The sequence below is a fragment of the Molothrus ater genome, chromosome 5 (genome assembly GCF_012460135.2).
Source record: "Molothrus ater isolate BHLD 08-10-18 breed brown headed cowbird chromosome 5, BPBGC_Mater_1.1, whole genome shotgun sequence".
NCBI classification, from domain to species: Eukaryota; Metazoa; Chordata; class Aves; order Passeriformes; family Icteridae; genus Molothrus; species Molothrus ater.
In genome coordinates this window covers 3,604,491-3,625,935 of record NC_050482.2, presented here as the reverse complement: position 1 = coordinate 3,625,935, position 21,445 = coordinate 3,604,491, and the positions used below count along the sequence as shown (strand labels likewise).

Sequence of the window (21,445 nt, the reverse complement as noted above, 5' to 3'; positions counted from 1 at the left end):
ATTTTTAAATAAACATTTTGGGAAAGGTTTTCAGCCTTTAAAGCTAACTTATGTGCTTATGCTACCTTGTGTGCCTCAAGAGTTCTATCCTCTTGATCCTGGTTTATTTGTCTTTTTTTTTTTTTAACTTTGACATTTTTTTAAGGAAAAGATCATCCATATTTGAAAACAGCTTCGGGTCTTAAGTTATTCAGTTTCCTCACTAGGTGCCTGTATTTCTTGCTTCCAGCATGGAAAAAAAAGCCCAGAAAACCAGCCAAACTTCAGTTATTCCTCACACCAGGTGTCTGAATGTGTGGAGGTCCTTTTCCTCCACACACTGCTGTTCAAGTCAGTCTCGTGAAAAAAGGAGCATTAAGTAAATGCCTTGTGCCCTGATGTTCTGGAGGCTGCACAACTTTGGCAGCCCTGGAGCTTGTGCATGCCAGTCTTCAGGTTATGCTGAATTTCCAAGTCATCACAAAGCTTTCAGTTGCAAAGTAAAACTACTTTTAGTCCTTGAAGTAATGCATCAGGCAGAGTTGATTTGTGGCGTTTATGTTCCGATAAAAATCACCACTTCAGCTGCAGCTTATGATGAGTTTAATGCTCTGATTTCTGCTCTGGATGGAACTTTATTTTACTTACATGGCTTTATTAGGACATTATTGCATCATCCTGATGCATTTTGCAATTCCCTGTAAATTGTAGATGAGGCAGTGTAGAGTCATTCTTGGGTGGCTGTGGATGCATACTGGGGGGAAATGACATTACAGGATTTTCAGGTAAAGATTTAGTGAAGAGGTTGATGTTGGTACAAGGAATTCTGATTTATATCCTTTTGGCTTTTAAAGACACAGAAATATGCACCTGTGAGATGAGCCAGCTGGAATGCCAGGACCCTAGCATTTCACACTGAAGGGATTAAAAGAAAAGGATTTTAAAGAAATAGGAGAATATGTAGAGGTGGAAGGAAAACTTAACTCTTTTGCCTGGTGAGTGAAAGTAGCTTCACACACCAGTCAACTTTGCCTTGGGAGTAGAGTAATGTCTTATTTCAGCTACACTGAGAGACTTGTTACATTAATGTTACATTAACATTGCTCAGTCTGTGCAAATACAGAAATCCCTTAAGAAATATCAGTTATCCCAAGGTGGTAACATAAGGGAAGCAGTCTCAAGTAGTATCACAGGCAAATCTGTAGCTAAAATTGTCTAGATAATTACGTGCTTGAAAATGTAGTAAGTTTTTGTGGACCTTGCTGCTGAGGTATTTCAGCAACTGGGTTTTGGAGGTAATTGGGAATTGAGCTTTCTGGAGTGTCTCAAGAGAACTTACTGGCACAGTGACTGGTGCAATGATGTGTTGAATTCAGATCTATCTGAAAGAGCTTAGTGTGTTTAATAGGACTTAATCCTTGAATTTTCCAGGGCTTGCATGTGATGGAGATGTTACTGATACTGGGCTCTAGGAAATTAAGCAGCCAACTTGCCAACACCTTTTGTGCAAACTACTCTTTTGTCACAGCTCTAAACTGTCTTCACTTTCTCAGAAACATCTGAGAGCCTGTGGCTGTCAAGGGATTTAGACTCATGTTTGTCTATCACCAGCATCTCAAGGACAATTAATTACAAAAACAAAAACCAACTTCCAAAAGTGTAGCTTTGCTTGTAACCTTTTGTGGCTAAACAGTTTATAAGCAACCAGTTAAATTTTTTCAGCCTTCTGGTTTGCAAGCGAGGCTCTAGCCCAGCCGAGTAGTTTGTGTCTATGGAAAAATCTCTCTTGGCTGGACCTTTGCTGGCCATTGTTACTGGTAATGAGAGGACAGAGTGAACTTGTGATGCATGCAAAAATGACCTCATTCAACATCCTGCCATTGTTAATGGGGTTAGTTAAATTCGGCACACGAGGGACGTTGTCCTGAGGGCCCATCTCAGAGCTGGTGAAAGCTCTGGCTCTCTGGTGGGTTGTCTGTTACATTTCATCTGCCTTGCTGAAAGCAGAGCTGAGCACTGGATGTGGAACAAACTGACAATTTACTTGGTAAAATTTAAGAAGTTGAAACTTCTTTCACATTTCAGCAGTGCGAGCAGCGCTTTGTTTGCAGGTGAATTGTGCCTTTTGTTAGAAATAGCACAGAACCGATGTCCTTTTGCTGCAAGGTCACCGTGTACTGGGGTATTCCTTCAGTACTTCTCTTGTTTGCATTTGTAAGCAGAATCACAAAGGTTGGATGACTTTTACTTTTGACTGTAAACTAAAGCCTGCACAAGACCTTCATACACATTCCCGCAACCTTTTTCAAATAAATTAAAGAATTACAGAATAGTTTGGGTTGGAAGGGTGGAAAGATCAACTCATTCCACCCCCTGCCATGCACTGGGACACCTTCCACTATCCCAGGTTGCTCCAAGCCCCATCCAGCCTGGCCTTGAGCAGTTCCAGGGATGAGGCAGCCACAGCTTCTCTGGGCACCCTGTGCCAGGGCCTCGCCACCCTCCTGAGCAGAGAATTTCTTCTAAAAGCTGATCTTAATGTCTTCCCTTTCAGTTTAAAATTGTTCCACCTTGTCCTGTCACTATCTGCCTATGTAAAAAGTCCCCTTTCATCTTTTTTAATAACCCCATTTTAAATACTGAGTGGCCACAAATTATTTCCCACTATTTGCATGCTTGAAGATGTGGGAGCTTTTTCACCTTCCCACTGGCTTTTAAGATGTTTTACTGCAACACAAGATCCATGGTGTTATGCATTGCTGGAAGGCCTTGATGATACCTTGGTGTGAGAGCAGAGAGCACAGGAGATCCAGGAATGTGGCTCCTGCACTGGCAATTCCTCTGGCAGTGGCTGCCAAAGCTGTTTCTGCACTGTAGGAAAACTCAGGCAGCACAGCTGTCAAAGCACAGCGTTGGGGCTTTGGAAAGTTGAGCTGTGAGGACACACTTGGTCTTTAGAGGTGCCTTGGTCAGGGCACATCAGGAGCCAGAAGATCGTGTATTGATTCATTCCTTTATGAAAATACTCTCAATTTACTTATTTCTACAAGCAGGTGGCAGGGAAGCTAATAAATATTAATTTCATGAGAACAGAGCATTATCTGTTTTCATAGCAATCCTCATGGGCTGCATCCAGTTTGTGCTGGGATAAACCTGTGCTGATCCCTGGGGGATGGAGCTAAGACTTGGAGTCAAGTTTGTGTCAGACTGGAAGGGTTGAGCTGTCAAGGGTCATCAAATCCAGCCCACTGCTGTCATAAGGATTGTGTTGTATGATCTCTGAGCCTGATCATTTGACTTATAAGCTCATTGAACCGTCTTTCAAAAATAGAACATCAGGCCATTTATTTTTTTTTAATTCTAATTTAAGCAGGGAAAGTCTCTTCGTTACTGTAATGAGAGGACAGCTCATGACCACACAGCATCAACAATGGGAAATTAGGACTGTCCCAAATGCGAGCGTGCTTTTAGGAAAGGGGAAAAAGAAAGCTTCATCCTGTTAAATTTTATTGTTTTTCCACCTTGAAGAGATGTGCACACAAAACTGTGTGCTAAAAGCTGCCTCTGACTTTAATCTGCTCCATCATGTCTGAGTCAGATGCCCAGAAAGGACTTTGCTGGTAAATCTATCCCGTGGCATCACTGTGGGAGGGCACCAGTAAGCAGATTAGCCATAGCTCAGATTCTGTGTCAACTGCCTGACCAAGGGTGTCTTCCTGTCTTGGCTGTGCCTGGACTTATTAACAGTTAATTATAACTTTTTAATACCCAAACTTAGTATTTATCATTAAGCATTTAACTCTCATGTGTGAAAAATGGTGTAAATTCATGGCTTTCCAGTCCTGAGGAGTTTTTAGCATGATGACTCTTAGATAGATTCTGGTCTATTTCTTAGGCTTCCCAAAAAATTTTTTGGCAAAACATATTTAATTTATATGTAACACTTTTCTAGAGAAGCTGTGGCTGCCCTGTCCCTGGAAGTGTCCAGTCCCAGGGGCTTGGAACAACCTGGGGAATAGTGGCAGGCAGGGCAGTGGGACTGGATGAGCTTTAAGGTCCCTTCCAACCCAAACCATTCTGTGGCTGATGAACTTGCATGTTCTCAGAAATATTCTTTATAACTGGTAAAGCAGACTTAAAAATTTAGTTGGAATGTCTGTTACTTTTATAGATAGTGGCAAGAATTGTGGAATGTTAAAGGTTGGAAGGGACCTTAGAGATCATCTAGTCCCAAACCCCTGCCATGGGTAGGGACACCTTCCACTAGACCAGGTTGCTCCAAGCCCCATCCAAGCCCCCCCTGGCCTTGAACACTTCCAGGGATTATTTGTGAAGTAATTTAAAAAATGGAGTGTACATAGAGTATCCAAAAACATTTTTTGGAGCTAAACTCCCTTTTTATGATCCTGGAATCGTTCAGTGCTGTGCTGCATCTACCCTGTGTGACATGCAAAGGTTTTTAATTCTAGTGTTGGAACTGGCTGGTCTTGGACATCAAATGACATGAGTGGCACTGGTTTCTGCCATCATACAGAGTAAGAAGTTGGGATGTGCTGTTTGAGGGAGGGTCTTTCATGCTGAAGAAACTCTTCCAGGGGGCTTTGAGCCCCTGCCATGTGCCTGTGCTGGGCTGCTCTGGCCTTGAGCCACAGCTGTGATGCTCCTGTTGTGGAACTGGACGTGCAGGACCCTCCCTCTGGTGGTTTGGTGCTCCTGGCAGATCATCAGCGATTTCATGGGTGATAGGAATGACACATCAGCCCCCAGCTCCTGTTTTGTGTTGAGGGACCACACAAATCCTCCATGCTACCATCAAAAAAGAAAAGATTAAATTATTTTCTTATGTTTCTGGAACCTTTAGGTTATGATAAACTTCTGTGAGTAACCTGTATGGGATGTAAATGTTTTATTTTGTTGTATAGCTGCAGTTGTTTCTCTTGCTGAATTTAGTGCTCATCTAGAGCAAAGCAAATCTTTGCTGCGGCTCAGATTAAACATTTTGGGACCGCATTAGCTGTAGACTAGCATTGATAAAGCACTAACAAGCTCTAATCTTAAAGCACATGGACTTGAATTAATGCCAGGAATAATATGCATTTCCTTTCATTTTCAAGTTTGTGGAGAACTTTCCCCCTTTTTTTTTTATTGGGGGGAGGTGGAGGAGGAAATGAATTATAGTCCAAAACTGGGAAATGAGAGCAATTAATCTCTGCAGTTGTGTGTAGGCAGGAGGGACTATTTGTTGCCTGACAGGCTGCTCTCAGGACTGGAAACAAAGTAGGTTGTTTGTGTCTTTTTATGTCCTCGTCCTAGTTTGCTTTAGGACAAGAGCATTTACCTCATGACGCTTATTTTTGAACTTCATACTGGAGGCAGTGTTCACATTCCACTCAGTCTTTTACAGGACCAAGAAGGGAGAATTAGTCAGCTGTTCTTTGTTTTTATTTCCCTGACTCTTGAACAGGATCCAGGCTTGCTCCTGAGGTTTTTCATCTGGATTGGTCTGAATAAAACAGATTTTTCTTGCAACTGAAACCCCTTTATTTGCAAAAGGTTATGATAACCAGAAGAAGCCAAGCTCCCCCAGTTTATGTTTGGGATGGGCAGTGGAACCGGCTTCCTGCGGTCATGTTCTCGTTAAAGGAGGTTCATAGGACATTTATTTAAAAACAAACTAAAAAATGAAAGCTATCATGTTTGTGCCTTAATGTAGCATTCCAGGATGCTGTTGCTAAGATGATGCCTGCTGATTCTGGCATAAATAGTGATTTGAGCAGACCCTACCCTAAGGAGTTGAGTCCCAATCCTTTCTCCCCTGTATAGGAACAAATCAATTATTCTAAGGAGGCGGTGTTGTCTCTCGGTGCTGTTGTGTTGCTTTTTGAAAACGTTTTGTAAGTTAGTCCTTAAGTGGGATAATTGCTTTCAGCATTTGCAAGTTAAATGAAGAAAGCTCTAATTAGATTTTATAAAGTGGCTTAGCATGTTGAGAAGGCTTTTCATAAAGTATACTGTGTATTCACTTGGCATTGCACAATTGAATTTCGTGTAGCACTGACGAAACCTAAAAATCCTATTTGGCCCTGGGTGCTTAAAGGATTGAAAGCCTTTCTTAAGTGCTCCTGGCCATACAGCCTCTCTTCCTTTCCCCACCATCCCACCCTCACCAGGGCATTTATCTCTGCTGTAGAGACCAGAGGCGTTACATCAACACCAACCTGTTCAAAGAAGAGCCTTGGAGCTGGGTATAAAGCTTGGTATTTTGTAGCACTTCCAAGCAGGACCCTGCACATGCTGTTTAATCTGTTTTAGCTGTTATTGTGCTGTGCTGATTGTATGGTGGGGCTGGGTGGCACAAGAGCCACTTTGTTCAGGTCACTCCTGGCTCTGTGCAGACACTTATTGAGTCCCACACAAGCCCAGCAGTGCCTGTGCTTAGTAGTTTTTGGTATTGTTTGGTGTCCTGTAGGTTAGAAATGTGATATGCTAATGCTTTCCTCTTGCCATCACAGCCTTGGCAGCAGCTGAGGCACTGGCCAAAGCAGCCTGACACACTTATTGCCATCTGAATAAGGACTTAGCCCAGTCACAAGTTCCTTTCACGTGTGGTTTCTGCAGTGTGTGTGCCAGGAGCTTTCTGATGAGAATTGGAAGGAGTCCCCAGAGGCAGTGTTTGTTCAGGTCATTTGGGTGCTGTTGCTGATGTGACTTTCAGAAGATGGGCTCTGTTTGGGAAGTAACACCTCTGCTACCTCAGTCAATCAGGTCGTGAAGGTTCATCTGCAAAAATGTGCATTCCATGTGTAACAACTTAGAAGAAACCTGATCTAAAGTAAAGTGCTTAATTACAAAATCACAGAATTGTTTGGGTTGGGATGGACTTTAAAGACCCTCTAGTTCACCCCCCTGCCATGGACAAGGACACCTTCCACTAGGCAGGCTGCTGAGGGCCCCATCCACTGGCCTTGAACACTTCCAGAGATGAGTTTTGCACAGGTTTGTTATGAGTTCAGACAGTCACAGAAACAACTTGTCAAAACCATGACTTGGTGATAAGGCCTGAATGTGAAGAAGGGCGTAGAGATTTCTAGTAAGATCCACTCAGCCTGGGACATTAATTAATGGATCATGATCAGCCTACATCCTGGCAGGGGGATAAAAGGTTGCTCTTTTGCCCTCTAGCCATGCTTGATCTCTTCAACCTTGGCTTAGACAGTCAGCTCTGTCATGGTCAGTTTTTCTCACTTACTGCTTTTAAAGCATCAGATTCTTTGAACACTTGTGGAATCAACAAACTTTCCTGTTTGAATTTACTGGATTGCTGTGTCCATGGCAAGCTGTGGCAGTGTGTTCCTCGTTTGAACAACAAGCTGCTGTTGTAACCACATGGAGCACACGGCTTTGGATGAACCCTCACAGCCACCCACGGGCACTTGATTCATCACATGTGCCTTGAAGCATTTTACTCTTTTGTGGTGCCTTTGTAAATGGACTTTGTGTCCCTCTTTGAAGTACATATGAGCTGCAAGGGCTGCCATGGTCAAGCTGAACTCAGAAGTGAACACAGATTTGGACCTTTCCCCTTTCCTGCCTTAAATGTCAAGCCAGCATGTATCACTGTTAATGGAGTTACTTACTCATTTTGGTAACATGTAGGCTAAGGAGGAAACTTTGGCAGGTTCCTTGTGACCTTGTGAGTGGTGTGCAGGCAGAACTCCAGTTTTCTTGGAGAACAGGTTTCAAACAGGATGAAGTTTCCTGTATTACAAGAGATAGCTCACGCTATGGCAGACTCTGCAGTTTGGTAGAGCCGAAGTTCTTGCTTGAACTTGAGGTGATGAAGATTCTGTGTCTGTAGAGATGAAATGTTAAACTTAAGAGCTCTTTAAGAAAGCAGATTATTCCTGTGTGAGATGTGGCTAGGATGTAATTAAAGAAAAAAAGGTATTTTTCCTAAATTCTTTTCTCATTTTAAAACAGTCTTAGGAAATCTGTATGTTGCATGTTTAGTGTAGCAACTGTGGTTTTGGTGCCATTGCCTTGAAATGGGTATTGAGTTGTGAAGCGTCTCAACTTTGTGTCTGTGTTTAGACAAATTTTGGTTGATGATGTAGTTTTTCGTGGCAAGGCAGATAGGGAAATTGCTAAAGTGGAGATTTACTCCTGAAAGTGCCAAAGACATTATTTGAACAAGTTTGGGAGGATTTATTTTAGTCCGCATAGAGGTGAGAGAGAGGGGGAATGATTCTTAAGTTGTCCAATTCCATTAAAAAACTGCAGTGACCTGCCAGAGGGGAGGGTCAGAAAGCACAGGTGGGTCCTCACATCTCACCCACAAGGCAGCTGTGCCAGGGCAAATAGGTGCTCATGGGCAGGGGAGTGGTGCCATATCCCTCAGGGTCCCAGCTCCATGGCTTGGCATGGACTTTGCACACTGGGGTGATTTCTTTGTGAACCAGGGGCTGCCTTTCTGAGTGCACAGGTTGGTGCTTCTCATGCAAAGGAAGTCGCCCGTGTGTTTGGAACAGGGTCCTCTGCAAGATGCTGTTTTTGTATTTTCTAGGAACAAAGAATTGTGTTGTTGCCTTCTGTGTCCAAAGGCAATCAATGAGCTTTTGCTGCATTTCAGGATTTTATGCTAATATTTCACTGCTATCAGTACTTTTATTTTCAGAAAATAAAATTATCCTAATTACCATGAAGTAACTAATCCTCAAAGCTGTAATCATTGCCAACATAATGCTTCATATTTACAAAATATGAACAATTCAGTTCACCTCTTCACCTCTTCACATGGTCTTTTGAGTTACTGTAAACAGTTTCCTGGAACTATTGCTTAATCAAGAAATTGAATTCTGTAACATGAATAGCAAAGGCTTTTGACAACAAAGATGTAATGCTTCCTTTATTGTTTTATCCAGTTTGGTGATGTGCATTCCATTAGTGTACTTTAAATTTCAATAGACTTTAGGTGAAAGTACAAGTATGAAGATTTTTTCATAAGGCAATGCACATAAGGTAGCACAGAGAGCAACTGTTGTGCTGATTATTTGGTGTGATGGGCTGCTCTTTAACTATAAGTCTTCAATAATGATTTAAAGATTTGCTATATCCTTGCCTACTTGCCTGATCTTTACTTTTCAATAGTTTTAAATAGATTTTTTTGAATGGTTTGGGTTAGAAGGGACCTTAAAGATCATCCCATTCCAAAGCCCTGCCATGGGCAGGGACACCTTCCACTATCCCAGGTTGCTCCAGACCCTGTCCAGCCTGGCCTTGGACACTTTCAGGGATCCAGGGGCAGCCACAGCTTCTCTGGACAACTGTACCAAGGCCTCACCACCCTCATAGGGAAGAATTTCTTCCCAGTATCTAATTTAAACCTGCCCTCTGTCAGTGGGAAGCCATTCTTTGTGTCCTGGCGCCCAACTGTGTCAAAATAAACTACAGAATTGATCTGTACTCATGATGTGATGTTTTTCATCTGATATTTTGCACATAAGGCTTTGCAAACCTTGATTTCTAACGTTTTGGTGTACCAGAACATCACTCCCATGCTTCAAGAAGTGTATGAAGGTCCTTAAAAAGAGATTTGGGATGCAGAAAGGAAACTGCTCAGGCCTGCATAATCATCATCATAATGTCATTAAATGAATTACTCCATGATTTAACTTGAGCGCTCCTGGATGGATTAAACCCATAATAATTTGACATGGGGCACTCTGTGTGTTTCTCTTGAAGATCATAACTCAGGGCAGTTTTGCTTACCGTGGGAAACTTTCTTTCAGCTGGAGCCTGGGAGGGCCATATCTATTTGTGAAGGACAGGGAGTGCTTTTGTTACCTTTCCAGAGCCATTACAGGATATGATTGCTTGGGGGAGTGTCTGCTTATGATCTGTTAGAAAACAGCCTATTAATAAAACAGAGGCTCTTGTAATAGAGCACTTCTTAATCTTCTTCCTGTGTAGTTATTTATAGGCTGTGACATCTTAATTTGCCTCTCATGTGCATCGACTTCTGTTATTTTAAAAGATCAAGTAGTTTTCACACGCCTCTGAGAATCACTTCTGGGAGAAACTGTCTGTTTTCTAAGGAATCTGACAAAAAAGGTTCAAATCATAAGTTTGTTGTGACAAATGCATTAAGTTTTTTTGCTGGTGTCTTTCTAAAAGGACAGAAGTTATGGGATGTGCTCTTGTAGTTAGTATATATTAATCCTGTATTTGATTACAAGCAGATTTTCCTGAATTCCTCAAGAATTTCTAGCTGCTGCTAATACTTATTTCCCCTTAGCCACCTCCCTGGAGCAATATTAAATCCATTACTCTCTACATTTTTGTGGTCCTTGGCTTTCTCAGAGCGGTCCCAGTGCCAGGTCCTGTCACAAGATGTGCATTGACATCCAGAGAAGGCAGATCTACACCCTGGGGCGCTACCTGGATTCCTCTGTGAGGAACAGCAAGTCCCTGAAAAGTGATTTCTACCGCTACGACATCGACACCAACACCTGGATGCTGCTGAGCGAGGACACTGCAGCAGATGGAGGCCCCAAGCTGGTGTTTGATCATCAGGTCAGCCACACTCATGTCACCACATTTCTCTTCACAGAGAAAAGCAAGACACAATTCTTCTTCCCAAAAAATATTTCTGGGTTTCACGTTCTCTGAACTTCAGAGAAAGGAAAAACAATTCTTATCGTTTGCTGTGCCTGTGTTTGTGCCAAAGTAGAATGCAATATGGAGATGGTTTACCCACAGTGATGGGGTTTTGGTTCCTTGGCCTGTCAGGGCCAGGTGTGTGTGTGTGTGTCTCTCAGTACTGTCAGCTGAGATTCTGTGCAGTGTGTGCAGAGTTGAGTGCTTGGCAGATTCAGTTTAGATGTAATGTAATATAATGCAATATAATATAGACTAATATAGTATAATAAAGTAATTAATTAGCCTTCTGATAACATGGAGTCCTCCTCATCGTTTCTCCCTGCCATGGGGCTCATCCTGTTTCAATACCCTCATCCTCCTGCTGCAAGTTCTCAGTGTTCAAAAGCCAGTTTTGATTGTAGTCTCTGTGATTTCGAGGTGCTGTAGCAGGTAACAGAGCAGGGATGAGGAGGGTGTGATCTGCACTCAATTAAATCCTAATAGCAGTGGTGCTCAACGCCACTGGCTGCTGGTGCTCTAATCAAACCGAGTCAGAAGAATCATAAAAACCTTTGCAAACAAATGCATTTTATTAAGACACGTTTTATTAAAGCCCAAAGCACAGTTCATCTGGTTTTAATCAGTCTCCTTGAGCTGGGTTTGCAGATATGCCTTGCCTGGAGGGCCTTGGGGAGCAACTTTTAAAGCAGTGTATGGTACCTTTGGAAGAATACTCCAAGCAAGCTGCTGGACTAAGGCCAGCACAGGAGCAGGATCCTTTCCAAATTGGTTACCTTTAAAAATTGTAGAATGTGCTTTCTTTGTAGAGCTTGAAACACCTTAGAGGAATGGCTACTAATCCTTTAAAAAGTCACATCTGTCCACGTGCTCAAATTAAAAACTTCTTTGCTTATGTTGTGTTCAGTGGCTTTTGTCTACTTGAAAAAGGTATTTTGTTCTCAATTGATTTTTTTTTTTTTTTTATGAGCATCGCCAAGAAACAGCACATCAGGACTCATTTTTAAAGCAGCCCAAGATCAGCTTTTATTGGTACTGGCTGTTTTGTAACCAAAGCTGTTGTTTGCCAGCACAATGTGCCTTTCTGCTGACACCGAAAATTAAAGATACGCCATGTCTGCAGAACAAAAGCCAATCAGTCTTTCTGTTCTATTAATAACCAGTGCCAGTCTCCCAGGTGTTGGGGAAGAGGCACAAGGAAATTGTCAGCTGGCAAGGCTACTCTGGGTACCTTGCTTGCCTCTTGAAATGATTCCTTTTTTCCCTGTTCTGTCTCTCAGGGAAGAAGGGCCTCACTGACTTCTGTCAGTCTGCAGCTCTCCCTCTTCTCTCCCTCAGCACCTACTGCAATAGCAGTTTTTATTTAACCTTCAGAAATGTGCTGCACTAGAAGTGTTTTGTGTAGGCTTTGCTGAGTAGCATCTCTATCTTACTGTAATCTTGTCTGTTGGTTTGCTTTTTTTTTTCCCCCTCTGGTATTTTGTAACCCTCTGCTTTGCACTTTGTCTGAAAACATCACCTGGAGTCAGGGGGTTTGGTTTGATTTGTGCTGCAGTGCTTCTCATGTGTGCCATAACCTCAGTTAAAGTTTGGAGATTAAACAGGTTTCTGCTGCAGTCCCAGGAGGAATCTTTGGCTGGGTTAAGCCCCCACTTTGTGTTCCAGTAATAGGGGTAACAGTAAATGTGTGCTGGGGATGGCATCTCAGTAACAAATCACAGACTAATTTTTGCATCAGTTGGTGGGTGGGCAGTGAATTAGAAGTGATTTTGAATTTCTTCCTTGCACGACCATTGCCAAAGGTGATACTCTGTTAACTCTGGCTATAAGAATGTAGCTTGAAAAGATTCCCATGGATCTTTTCTGTGGAATCTATGGGAAAGAACCTTGTGAATCCTTGTGAAAGACTCTCAAGTACTTTTCCCTGAAATCAGCAGGTTTTTTAGATGATGAAGGGTACATTAATTTTTTTCTTTTCCACATTGAATGGCATATAGAAACTAGACTTGTGTTTTAAATTTCTTTTATGAGATTAGACCTGACAGCCATGAAGATGTGTGTCCTTTTCTGTTTGTTGAAGGCTCAGATGTGCAGAGCACTGTCTTAGTTTAGTAGGCATTGCTTGCAGGAGAGGGGTGTTTAATATTAGATCTCAAAGTGTTCAGCTCTTACCTGCTTAAAACGGCTTCCCTGCTTCTTGCAGATGTGCATGGATTCTGAAAAACACATGATCTACACCTTTGGGGGCCGAATCCTGACCTGCAATGGCAGTGTGGACGACAGCAGAGCCAGTGAGCCCCAGTTCAGTGGCTTGTTTGCTTTTGATTGCCAGTGCCAGACATGGAAACTCCTGAGGGAGGATTCCTGCAACGCCGGACCCGAGGATATCCAGTCCCGGATAGGACACTGCATGTTGTTCCATTCTGTAAGTATCCACACCCTGCTTTGATTTATGAGGTCTGACTTTAGGGAGAACATCTGGTTTTGGTTTTTCTTGCAAATTCTGAGGCTCTTTAATCTCCTGAGTGATGTGTTGTCTCAGTTAATGCAATGTTTGCTGACATTCTGATACTGCTTTGCTAAGTGCAGGAGGTGCTAATTCAAGTTTCAGAACTTTCATGACTCCAACTGAATAAAATTTCAAGTAAAAATCAAGGTGAATTTTAAAGAGTTGATTTTAATATAATAATAGTAAATAAAACAAAGGATGTAGTTCATTTTGACCTAAAAATGTATTCCTTTTAAGTTAGTAGAGCAATTTAGAAGCTTCTGGTCTGGTAGATACTGTGTTGTTACTGGAATGGGACTTAATGGGTGTGCATTGAGTTGCACAGGCCTCAGAGCCTTTGATGGAGGAACATCCAGCTGCTCTTTGTAGTCCTGAGCAGCTGCAAACAGCTGTAAACAGCTGGAATTATGGACACTTAATCCAGAGCCTCCTGGAGAAGCAGAAGGATGGGGGAAAGGTGTATATAAGCATTTTACTCCATGTTGGGTATTAAAAACCACCTTCCATTGCCTTTCCAGATGTGTTCATCAACCACATGTCTATTTAGAGAAGAGAACTAAAGAGAATTTAAATTAATGTTGTGGCATTTAAATATTTACTGATACCATCAACTCAAACCTCACCAATCTGAAGGAATTGCTGATTTTACTTCTCTTGCCCTTTCAAGTGAGAGATCAGAATTTTTACAGTGAATGCTGGGCTTTCTGAGCTTTTAATTTTATTTTTGTTTTGAATGGTTCTTTAAAATCTGGTGGAAAAACATATTGCCCCACAAATTCCTGCACAAGGACTTGAGGATCTTTCAAATAGTTGTCTGTGGTAAATATAAGAATACTGGTTTCTGTAAATGCAGGTCATGGAAGTTTAAGTCCTTTTCTGTTTTCTCTACCATTTGAAAGAAAAATAATCTGCCTCTTATGGACTTTCCACTTGGCAGACTTGAAAGAAGCAATAAACCTGTTATTCTTGGCTTGCTCCTTGCCATTTGCCTGTACTGAATTTAGTAATGTGCTGGTACTTGGATGGTTTCTCCTACAGTCTATCTTTTGTTCCTGTTGTGTTTTTAACAGTGATTTTATGATGGACTTTAGAGACAGGGCCTGGTAAGTCTTTAATAATAAACTTGAAAGATGAGCTGCTGCTTTAATGTGCTGAAGTTAAAGCTAGATGAGGCAGGGGCTGCATCAGTTACCTGAGCACAATGATGTTAAACTTAGAAGAGACATCTCTGTTCCTCTTTGATTCATTAATGGCTGCCCCTGGATGTGCCAGGCCAGGTTGGATGGGACTTGGAGCAGCCTGGAATAGTGGAAGCAGATTGGAACTGGATGGGCTTTGATGTCCCTTCCAACCCAAACCACTTATGATTCTGTGATAAATATTGCTGCTAACGATCACAGTTGACCAACATACTGTCTTGAACTCGTAAAGATTTTTTTTTTCCCTCCCTTTTCCAGAAAAATCGCTGCTTATATGTGTTTGGTGGCCAGAGATCAAAGACTTACTTGAACGACTTCTTCAGTTATGATGTGGACAGCGACCACGTGGACATTATCTCAGATGGCACAAAGAAAGATTCAGGCATGGGTAAGAGGATAACAACATAATCATTTCCCTTGGTACAAGTGAGAAATATACTGTGAAGGATGAAATATTGTAAAAGGAGAAATATAGAGGTGAAAGGCCAGGTTCAACCTGTGGGATCACGTTGGCATCCTTAACTAACCCTCCATACCCAGGTGAGCTCCACTATACAGGTTAAACTTCTGCCAGCTCTTCTATTCTTTCTGTCATTTGACACTCTCCATCTTGAGCACAATACAAATAATTGATGCATGAAACCACACAGCACCTCAAAAGGAAAAAAAAAACAGCAAAAATAAGAACAAACACCTCTCTGGAAACTCTTAACAAAGACTAAAAAGATTGGAAAAGATTGGAAAAAAATCTTTAAGCCTGGAAAGGAGAAAGTAAATTTTTATTTTTCTGGTTTTCACTGAGTATAAATTGCCATAAGATAAAGATAGTCTGCAGAAAGGCAGGTAGGGTGCTCAGAGGCAGAGAATTGGAGTAGAGGGACAGAAGTTATTTTCACCAGAAAGATGAGACCAGGCTGTTGTCCTGTTATATTTGTAATAATTACCAGAAAAGAGTGAAAAAAAGGAAGAGGAGGGAGCAAGGCTTCAGTTCTGTGTGATTCATAGCACTGGAGCTACATATCCTGTGTGTAGTTCTGTATGACAGACGTCTTTAAAAACACCCAGAAGGCCTGTAACATAACCATGAAGAACTGATTTCATGCCTTTTCTCCTCAAATGACAGAGAAAAATGTTCCTTTCTTCCCGAAAAGCCTTTCTGCATGTATAAGCACATCATTTGCCTGTTACAAATACCCTGATCTTCATCCTGCCAGTCAGAATTTGAAATTTGAGTTGCACTGTGTACCACTATGGGACAGAAGTTATGAGTATTTCTCATGTTTTGTATGTTCAGTCCCAGCCTTCTCTTCTTCCAGTTACTAAAAACCCCAGGAAGGTAATTCATCTTGAATTTAGGCTGCCCTCCTTCTTTTGATCAGGATTAACTTTTAACAAGTAATTTTGCTGAAATTCTGAAGTCAATTATTGGTGGTGACGAGTTATTGTTTGCTCATTAATTTAGTTATGCCAGTAAGGGAGAAAGGTACCCAAGCTCTAATTCTCTGGAGTCATTCATTTACTGAAGTGCTTCCAAGAAAGCACCAGCTCCTATTGTTGACAGTCTCCTTTATTCAGGTGCACATTGCCTGATGCTGCTGTGTACACACCCACGCTCCCTTTGTTGTCCTTAGAGCTTTTAAAGAATAGATTTTCTTTTCTCCAGGAAATTAGTAACATTCTGCCATTTTGATCTTTTCAAGCTACATGTCTTCATAGCTGGAAGCTTGAAAATATGTGGCTTTAAGCTGACACCTTTGTCTACTTCAGATTTAAAGATACTGAGCTTGTCAGGACGCTGCGCTCTGCTTTTCATACATGAACTTCAGTGTTTAGTAAAGTAAATGAGAAATTTAGTAAATTTTTAGCCCTTCTCCCCATTCCCACAGGCCCTGAAGTCATGAATAGAAGATTTTGTATTTTTTTAATAAGAAAATGACTCACTGGAAATAATTCACAAGTAGATTTTTTTGGTTTACTGTTCTCCTGTGTGTGGAAAGTAAACAAAGAGATTTGAATGTTTCCATTGCTTTTGAAAGAAAACACTGAGATAATTTGCATTTTAACAGGAAGAGAACAAAATGCTTATTACATTCAGACAGCAAATGTTGACAGCACTATTTTCACCCCAAAAAAGCAAGTCTTTATTGTGCTCTTGTTAGGTAGTGATACACCATTTTGATCTGTCTGAACAAAGTGATTGCCTGCCTGGGTGAAGTTTTAAGCTGCTCAGTGTGATGAGTCAAGTTGAGGATGCCTGACCTAGATGTTCCTATAAAGTCCCATGATTACATTTTGTTCCTGGCTCGCATGTGGCATTCAGTTCTATTCTTAGTTGAGCTATTTTGATTTTTACCCTTTCTAAAAGAACTTAATTGTGCATTTGTTTAAATATCTCGTGGAGTAGGGATTTTTTTTAAAAAAGTAGTGAAATAGATAATAAGGATTATCAGTAACACAGAGTTGTTGCAATGCTATGAAACCATGGTAATGATATGTTGGTTTTGCTGCTTTCATCTTCTGAGATATTTGTGCTGTTCAGCATTTCTTTGATTTTGTTTGTGCCTCTGATGTTGATCCTGTGGTCAGCTTCTTGGATGGCTAATGTGTTTGGGAGTGATGGGTGATAAGTATCACTTAAATTTTCTTAATTTGAAGTAAATACATAATTCTAACAAATTTAGACATGCACCTGTGGTGATGTCTTGTATGTGAAGGAAGACAACAGAGGTGCAAAGTAGAGGTGTTTTAGTACCATTGAATAGAGTTTGTGTTCGGAGGAGAGACATAAATGTTTATGTTGATGGACACACTTTTAGAGCAGTTTTATATTTTAATTGCTTTAAAAAGCACATAAACAACACTCAAGCAACATAACCCCCCCCAGCAAGCAAAAATTGTGTATATCTGAAGCATACAGGTGGTCTGGAGATGCCACCAGTCCCAGGTGTCCCTAAGGGCTGGACTGGGGGCTTTCCTGAGTCCCTTAGTCCCATGACTAATTGTGGACAGTCATTTCAGCTCTGAGGGAGCTCATGGTAACATTTGTGGTTGAGGTTTCTGTGATAATCCCCTCTGGCCCTGACTCAGGTGGTGTGTCAGAGCTCCTGCTCAGAGGGAGAATTCCTTCTGCAAGAGGATGTGCAGAGCATCTTATATCCCTTGGCATCAAATAACTTCCAAAGTCAAATGTGAGCAAGCCTTAAAAGTTCTTGTGGCTCATTGTAGTGGTGGAGTGGTTCTTAAGGGCAGCCCACAGATTTTAAAGCTCAGCCTAGGTTTTAAGCTACCAGGGAAGCTCCCAGGACTCTTGTTGGGCAGGTGCTCATTTCATGTACACAACTGTGCACCTGATGGATGGGGAATTTCATGGTTAAGTACCACGGACAGAGGCGACACAGCCCAGCCCAGGAAACAAGGCAAAGTCAGAAAAACATGAATCAAAATCGATAGTACAGCTGGCTCAGCATGGCTGGGGTCCAGCTCAGACAGGCAGCCTCAGTGTGTGATTTTCATCACCTCTTAGTGACACCTGGCATGTTGTGCCTGTGTTCAGGTAAGGTTTGTGGCCAGCACATCCCTTGCCGTGGAAGCATTTTGTTTTGTGAGGGACCTTATGTGCTTTTTATCTTGTGAGGTGCTTCTCAGAACTAATCCCCAAATCCTTTCCTCTACCTGTGAAGATGAGGAGGGGCAGAGGCAGTCACCAGCTCCTAGAGATGCCTTGCAGAGCTGCCATAGCTCAGAATTCCATTCAGATTTACTCCTGACTATTTTTTTCCAAAATCTCAGAGACAACCAAGCATTGGACGTTGGATTGTTGCTTTGTCAACATGACAACCAAACTGTTCAGATGGTCTCCTTAGCTGCTCCTTGGCAGACTGCCAGATGCAGTCTCATCAGGAAAAATCCAAGAGGATAATCATTCTCTTGCTGTGTCAACAGCTGGCCTGGTGCTATCACTCACCACGACTTGCTCCATTAAAGTCTGGGGGAGGTCCTGCTTCCACTTTATAGGAACTACAAGGAGTGGCTTGGCATAATTTGCACCTACCACTCTTTAAAAATTAATCCACTGGAAGGTGCCAGGTTCTGGTGAGCAGCAGTATCCATGTGATGAAGTTTTCTCCCAGTTTTGTAATCACGAGGCAGCACAAGGAGGGAGGATACTTGTGAATTGCTTGCAGTGGGACTGGCAGTCACGTGTTTTGAGGGTTTCATAACTCAGGTGGCACTAAAACCCTGTCACTGAACTTGCTTCCCTTATTTATCCTTCATGAATCCTTCAGGCATGGTCTGTAGACTATAAATTTATAGAATTGTTTTGCCATTGCTTTGTTTCAAAGCGTGTTGAAAAATTTGCCGTAGTATCCCCTCAAATGTAAGACATGAGATTTTATTTCCAAAATGCTGTCCAGTACTATGAGAACCACATCTGTGTAACCATAAACTTGACTTTAGGTTACCCAGAGAAGCTGTGGCTACACCTGGATCCCTGGAAATGTCCAAGGCCAGGTTGGATGGGAGTTGGAGCAACTTGGAGTAGTGGAAGGTGTCCCTGCTGTGGCAGGGGGTGGCACTGGATAATCTTTAAGGTCCCTTCCAACCCAAACCATCCTAGAATTCCATGAATTTAAACTTCCTGCTTAGCAAGCTCTGTCTCTGTGTTAAAGTTGTTTTCTTGCTTCGATACTGGCAGCAGCCAAGGTTGTGCTTGAACAACTGTAGCTGTTTGCATGCACAAGCCAAAAAATATTCAGCTGGCTGAAATGATCACTGTGATCCCATAAACTCCTGTAAGCAGGGACTGTGGCAGTGGGAACCTGGCTGTTCCATGATGAGGTGTCACTTTCAGAGAAAAGCTTTTCCCGTGTGTTGTGTTTAAATGGAAATGACACTGTACAGAGCTGCAGAGCATCTCCTCAGAGCTTGCTCAGGAATTATTGCTTGCTTATGGAACTGGCTGCAAACTCTAAGCCTGTGTGGCTGAATATTGTTTTTAAATATTGAGGCCACAAGCTTTTAATTTTTACTGTGTAAAAATGAATGAAAATACTGAGTTCCTGGGCAAGGATTCAGACCTCTTATTTTCAGGTAGTTGCTGCCTTTCTGCCATAGGCTGGTTAATGAGCTTAAGGGAGAAGAAAACAGTCAGTAGCATAGGAAAAGCATTCACCATCTTCTAGACTTTTTAGGATTGTGTGGTGCTCAGTGATTTCTCTCTACATCTTTTCCTCGTCAATAAGTGATGCATTGTCATAGGAGCCAAGTTAATACCACGTAGCCACAGGCCAGTGTTAAAACACCCAGGGCTAAGTCCTCAGTCACTGCTTTGTCTCTGGAGCTGGCTGCCCACGCTGACCCAGGAGGTGCCCTGAAAGGTGTGGAATTGGTGAGGATTTGCACCAAAGCTGATCTTACATCTCTGTGAAGAAGCTCAAGCGAGGGAACTTGCATGGAGCCTTTCTTACCACTTCATTCACCCTTGGATCTAATACATTGCAGATAACAGATCTGGAAGTGCTCTGGTTCTCACCCCTTGTTACTTAACTTTTTTCTCCCAAGTCCTAAAATTTAAAAAGATATGTCCTAAGCAATCAATTATTGTCACTGTAATAGACCCATGTTTACAGGTTCAGTTTTGTTGCCCATGCTCAATTAGATTTCTTTCCCAGTGTACATTTTGTTACCTAAATGTCACAAGTATTTTTCCGATGTTTCCAGACCGTGTCCTTCTCTAATACTCCAACCATTCTCGTTTGGATTCTGTCCAACATTTCCTGCCAGTCTGCTGCACTTGCAGATGATGAACCTCTCTTACCCCCTAGTGGAAGTATTTCAGTCCTGAGTTTTTTATGGAGCCCTTTTGCTCTGGCAAGGATCAGACTTGCTTGGAAAACATCTTTTTGACGTTTCTGTTGGGTTTAAAGCATCACAGCTTTTCCTGCCCACTGTGTAGTATCTTGTCTTACTGTCTATTTATTTTCAGGGACTTGTTTATCAAATTTGTGTTATGGGGTTTTTATAATGACACTGCATCCAACTTTCTCATTTTGTCCTCCTCTGCAAAAGACCAGATGTCAACTCTTTCTTGCCTAAGGCACTACTTAAATACAGTTTCTACCCAGTTGCTTAGATAGGTCGCAGAGTTTATGTAAGTTACTCCTTGTCTCTTGCCCTTAGTAAATGTGGGGATTTATATTTCTGATACTTTTCTAGGCATTCTGCATTTCAAACAGTCTCAAGAAGAGATTGATTTACAGCTGAGGGAAGCCTGAAATTACTTGACTTGAATCTTGGTTTGATTGCAGTTGCTGCAGATGAATTCTATTCTTAATATCAAGAGGAAAAAATCACCAGCGCTGAACTTTGGCAGCTTTTCCCTCCTTCATTATTTAAATAATAATTTCAGCTTCGGGAAATCGAGCATAAACGAGATACAAAATTATTTTATTTAACAACATTTCAGGAGGAGGGATGGGACTTCCATAGACAAGTTTCAGATGCTTTGAGTATCAGTGGTAAGAGAGCAGCTATGTTCCTCATGATTATAATAATTTTCATTTCAATGAGGTATTAGTGCTCTGAAGATTTGCACAGGGTTTTTTTTTTTTTTTTTAATATTCCCAGCTTGGTCTCAAATGTTCAAAGCAGCAGATAGGGTTGCAAAGACATTTTCCATGTGCATTAGCATTGCTGATCAAATTTAAGTGGCTCTCCTGCCAGAAATGTCTCAAGCAGGCCTTGAATTTAATCCTTTTGGGTCAGCAACTTAGTCCCTGACTATGCAAGCAAACATATTGCATGATACTTCTCAAAAATTAGCAATTTTTAGTCTATAGTCATCTTTCTGTTCTCAGTTTCCTTATGGGATGACTTTCACAGTCCTTATTTGCCTTATTTAAAAGCTAAGTTCTTTGTGGTTTGCAGATAAAACAAGGTGTGTAGTCATTGTGTCAGTATTATTCTCTTCTCTAATTATTCTCTTATTTTTTTCTCTTTTTTACCACCCATTTTGCTTATAAACTGGATTAATTTTCCTTTAAAACATTGTGGCAAAATTGGAGGCCAAACTAGACAGGTTTATGCTGATGAGGGCTCCAAA

At 41.6% G+C, this 21,445-nt stretch overlaps 1 protein-coding gene across 1 annotated transcript in view; it reads left to right on the top strand.

Annotated features, from left to right (window-relative positions):
* The window catches only part of MKLN1 (muskelin 1), a 102,762-nt gene that overhangs the window by 55,547 nt on the left and 25,770 nt on the right, over window positions 1-21,445 (top strand). The window contains exons 10-12 of the mRNA XM_036400521.2: window positions 10,339-10,551; window positions 12,839-13,060; window positions 14,602-14,731. Coding sequence (XP_036256414.1) covers window positions 10,339-10,551; window positions 12,839-13,060; window positions 14,602-14,731 — 565 coding nt within the window. The remainder of the gene's footprint in view (window positions 1-10,338; window positions 10,552-12,838; window positions 13,061-14,601; window positions 14,732-21,445) is intronic.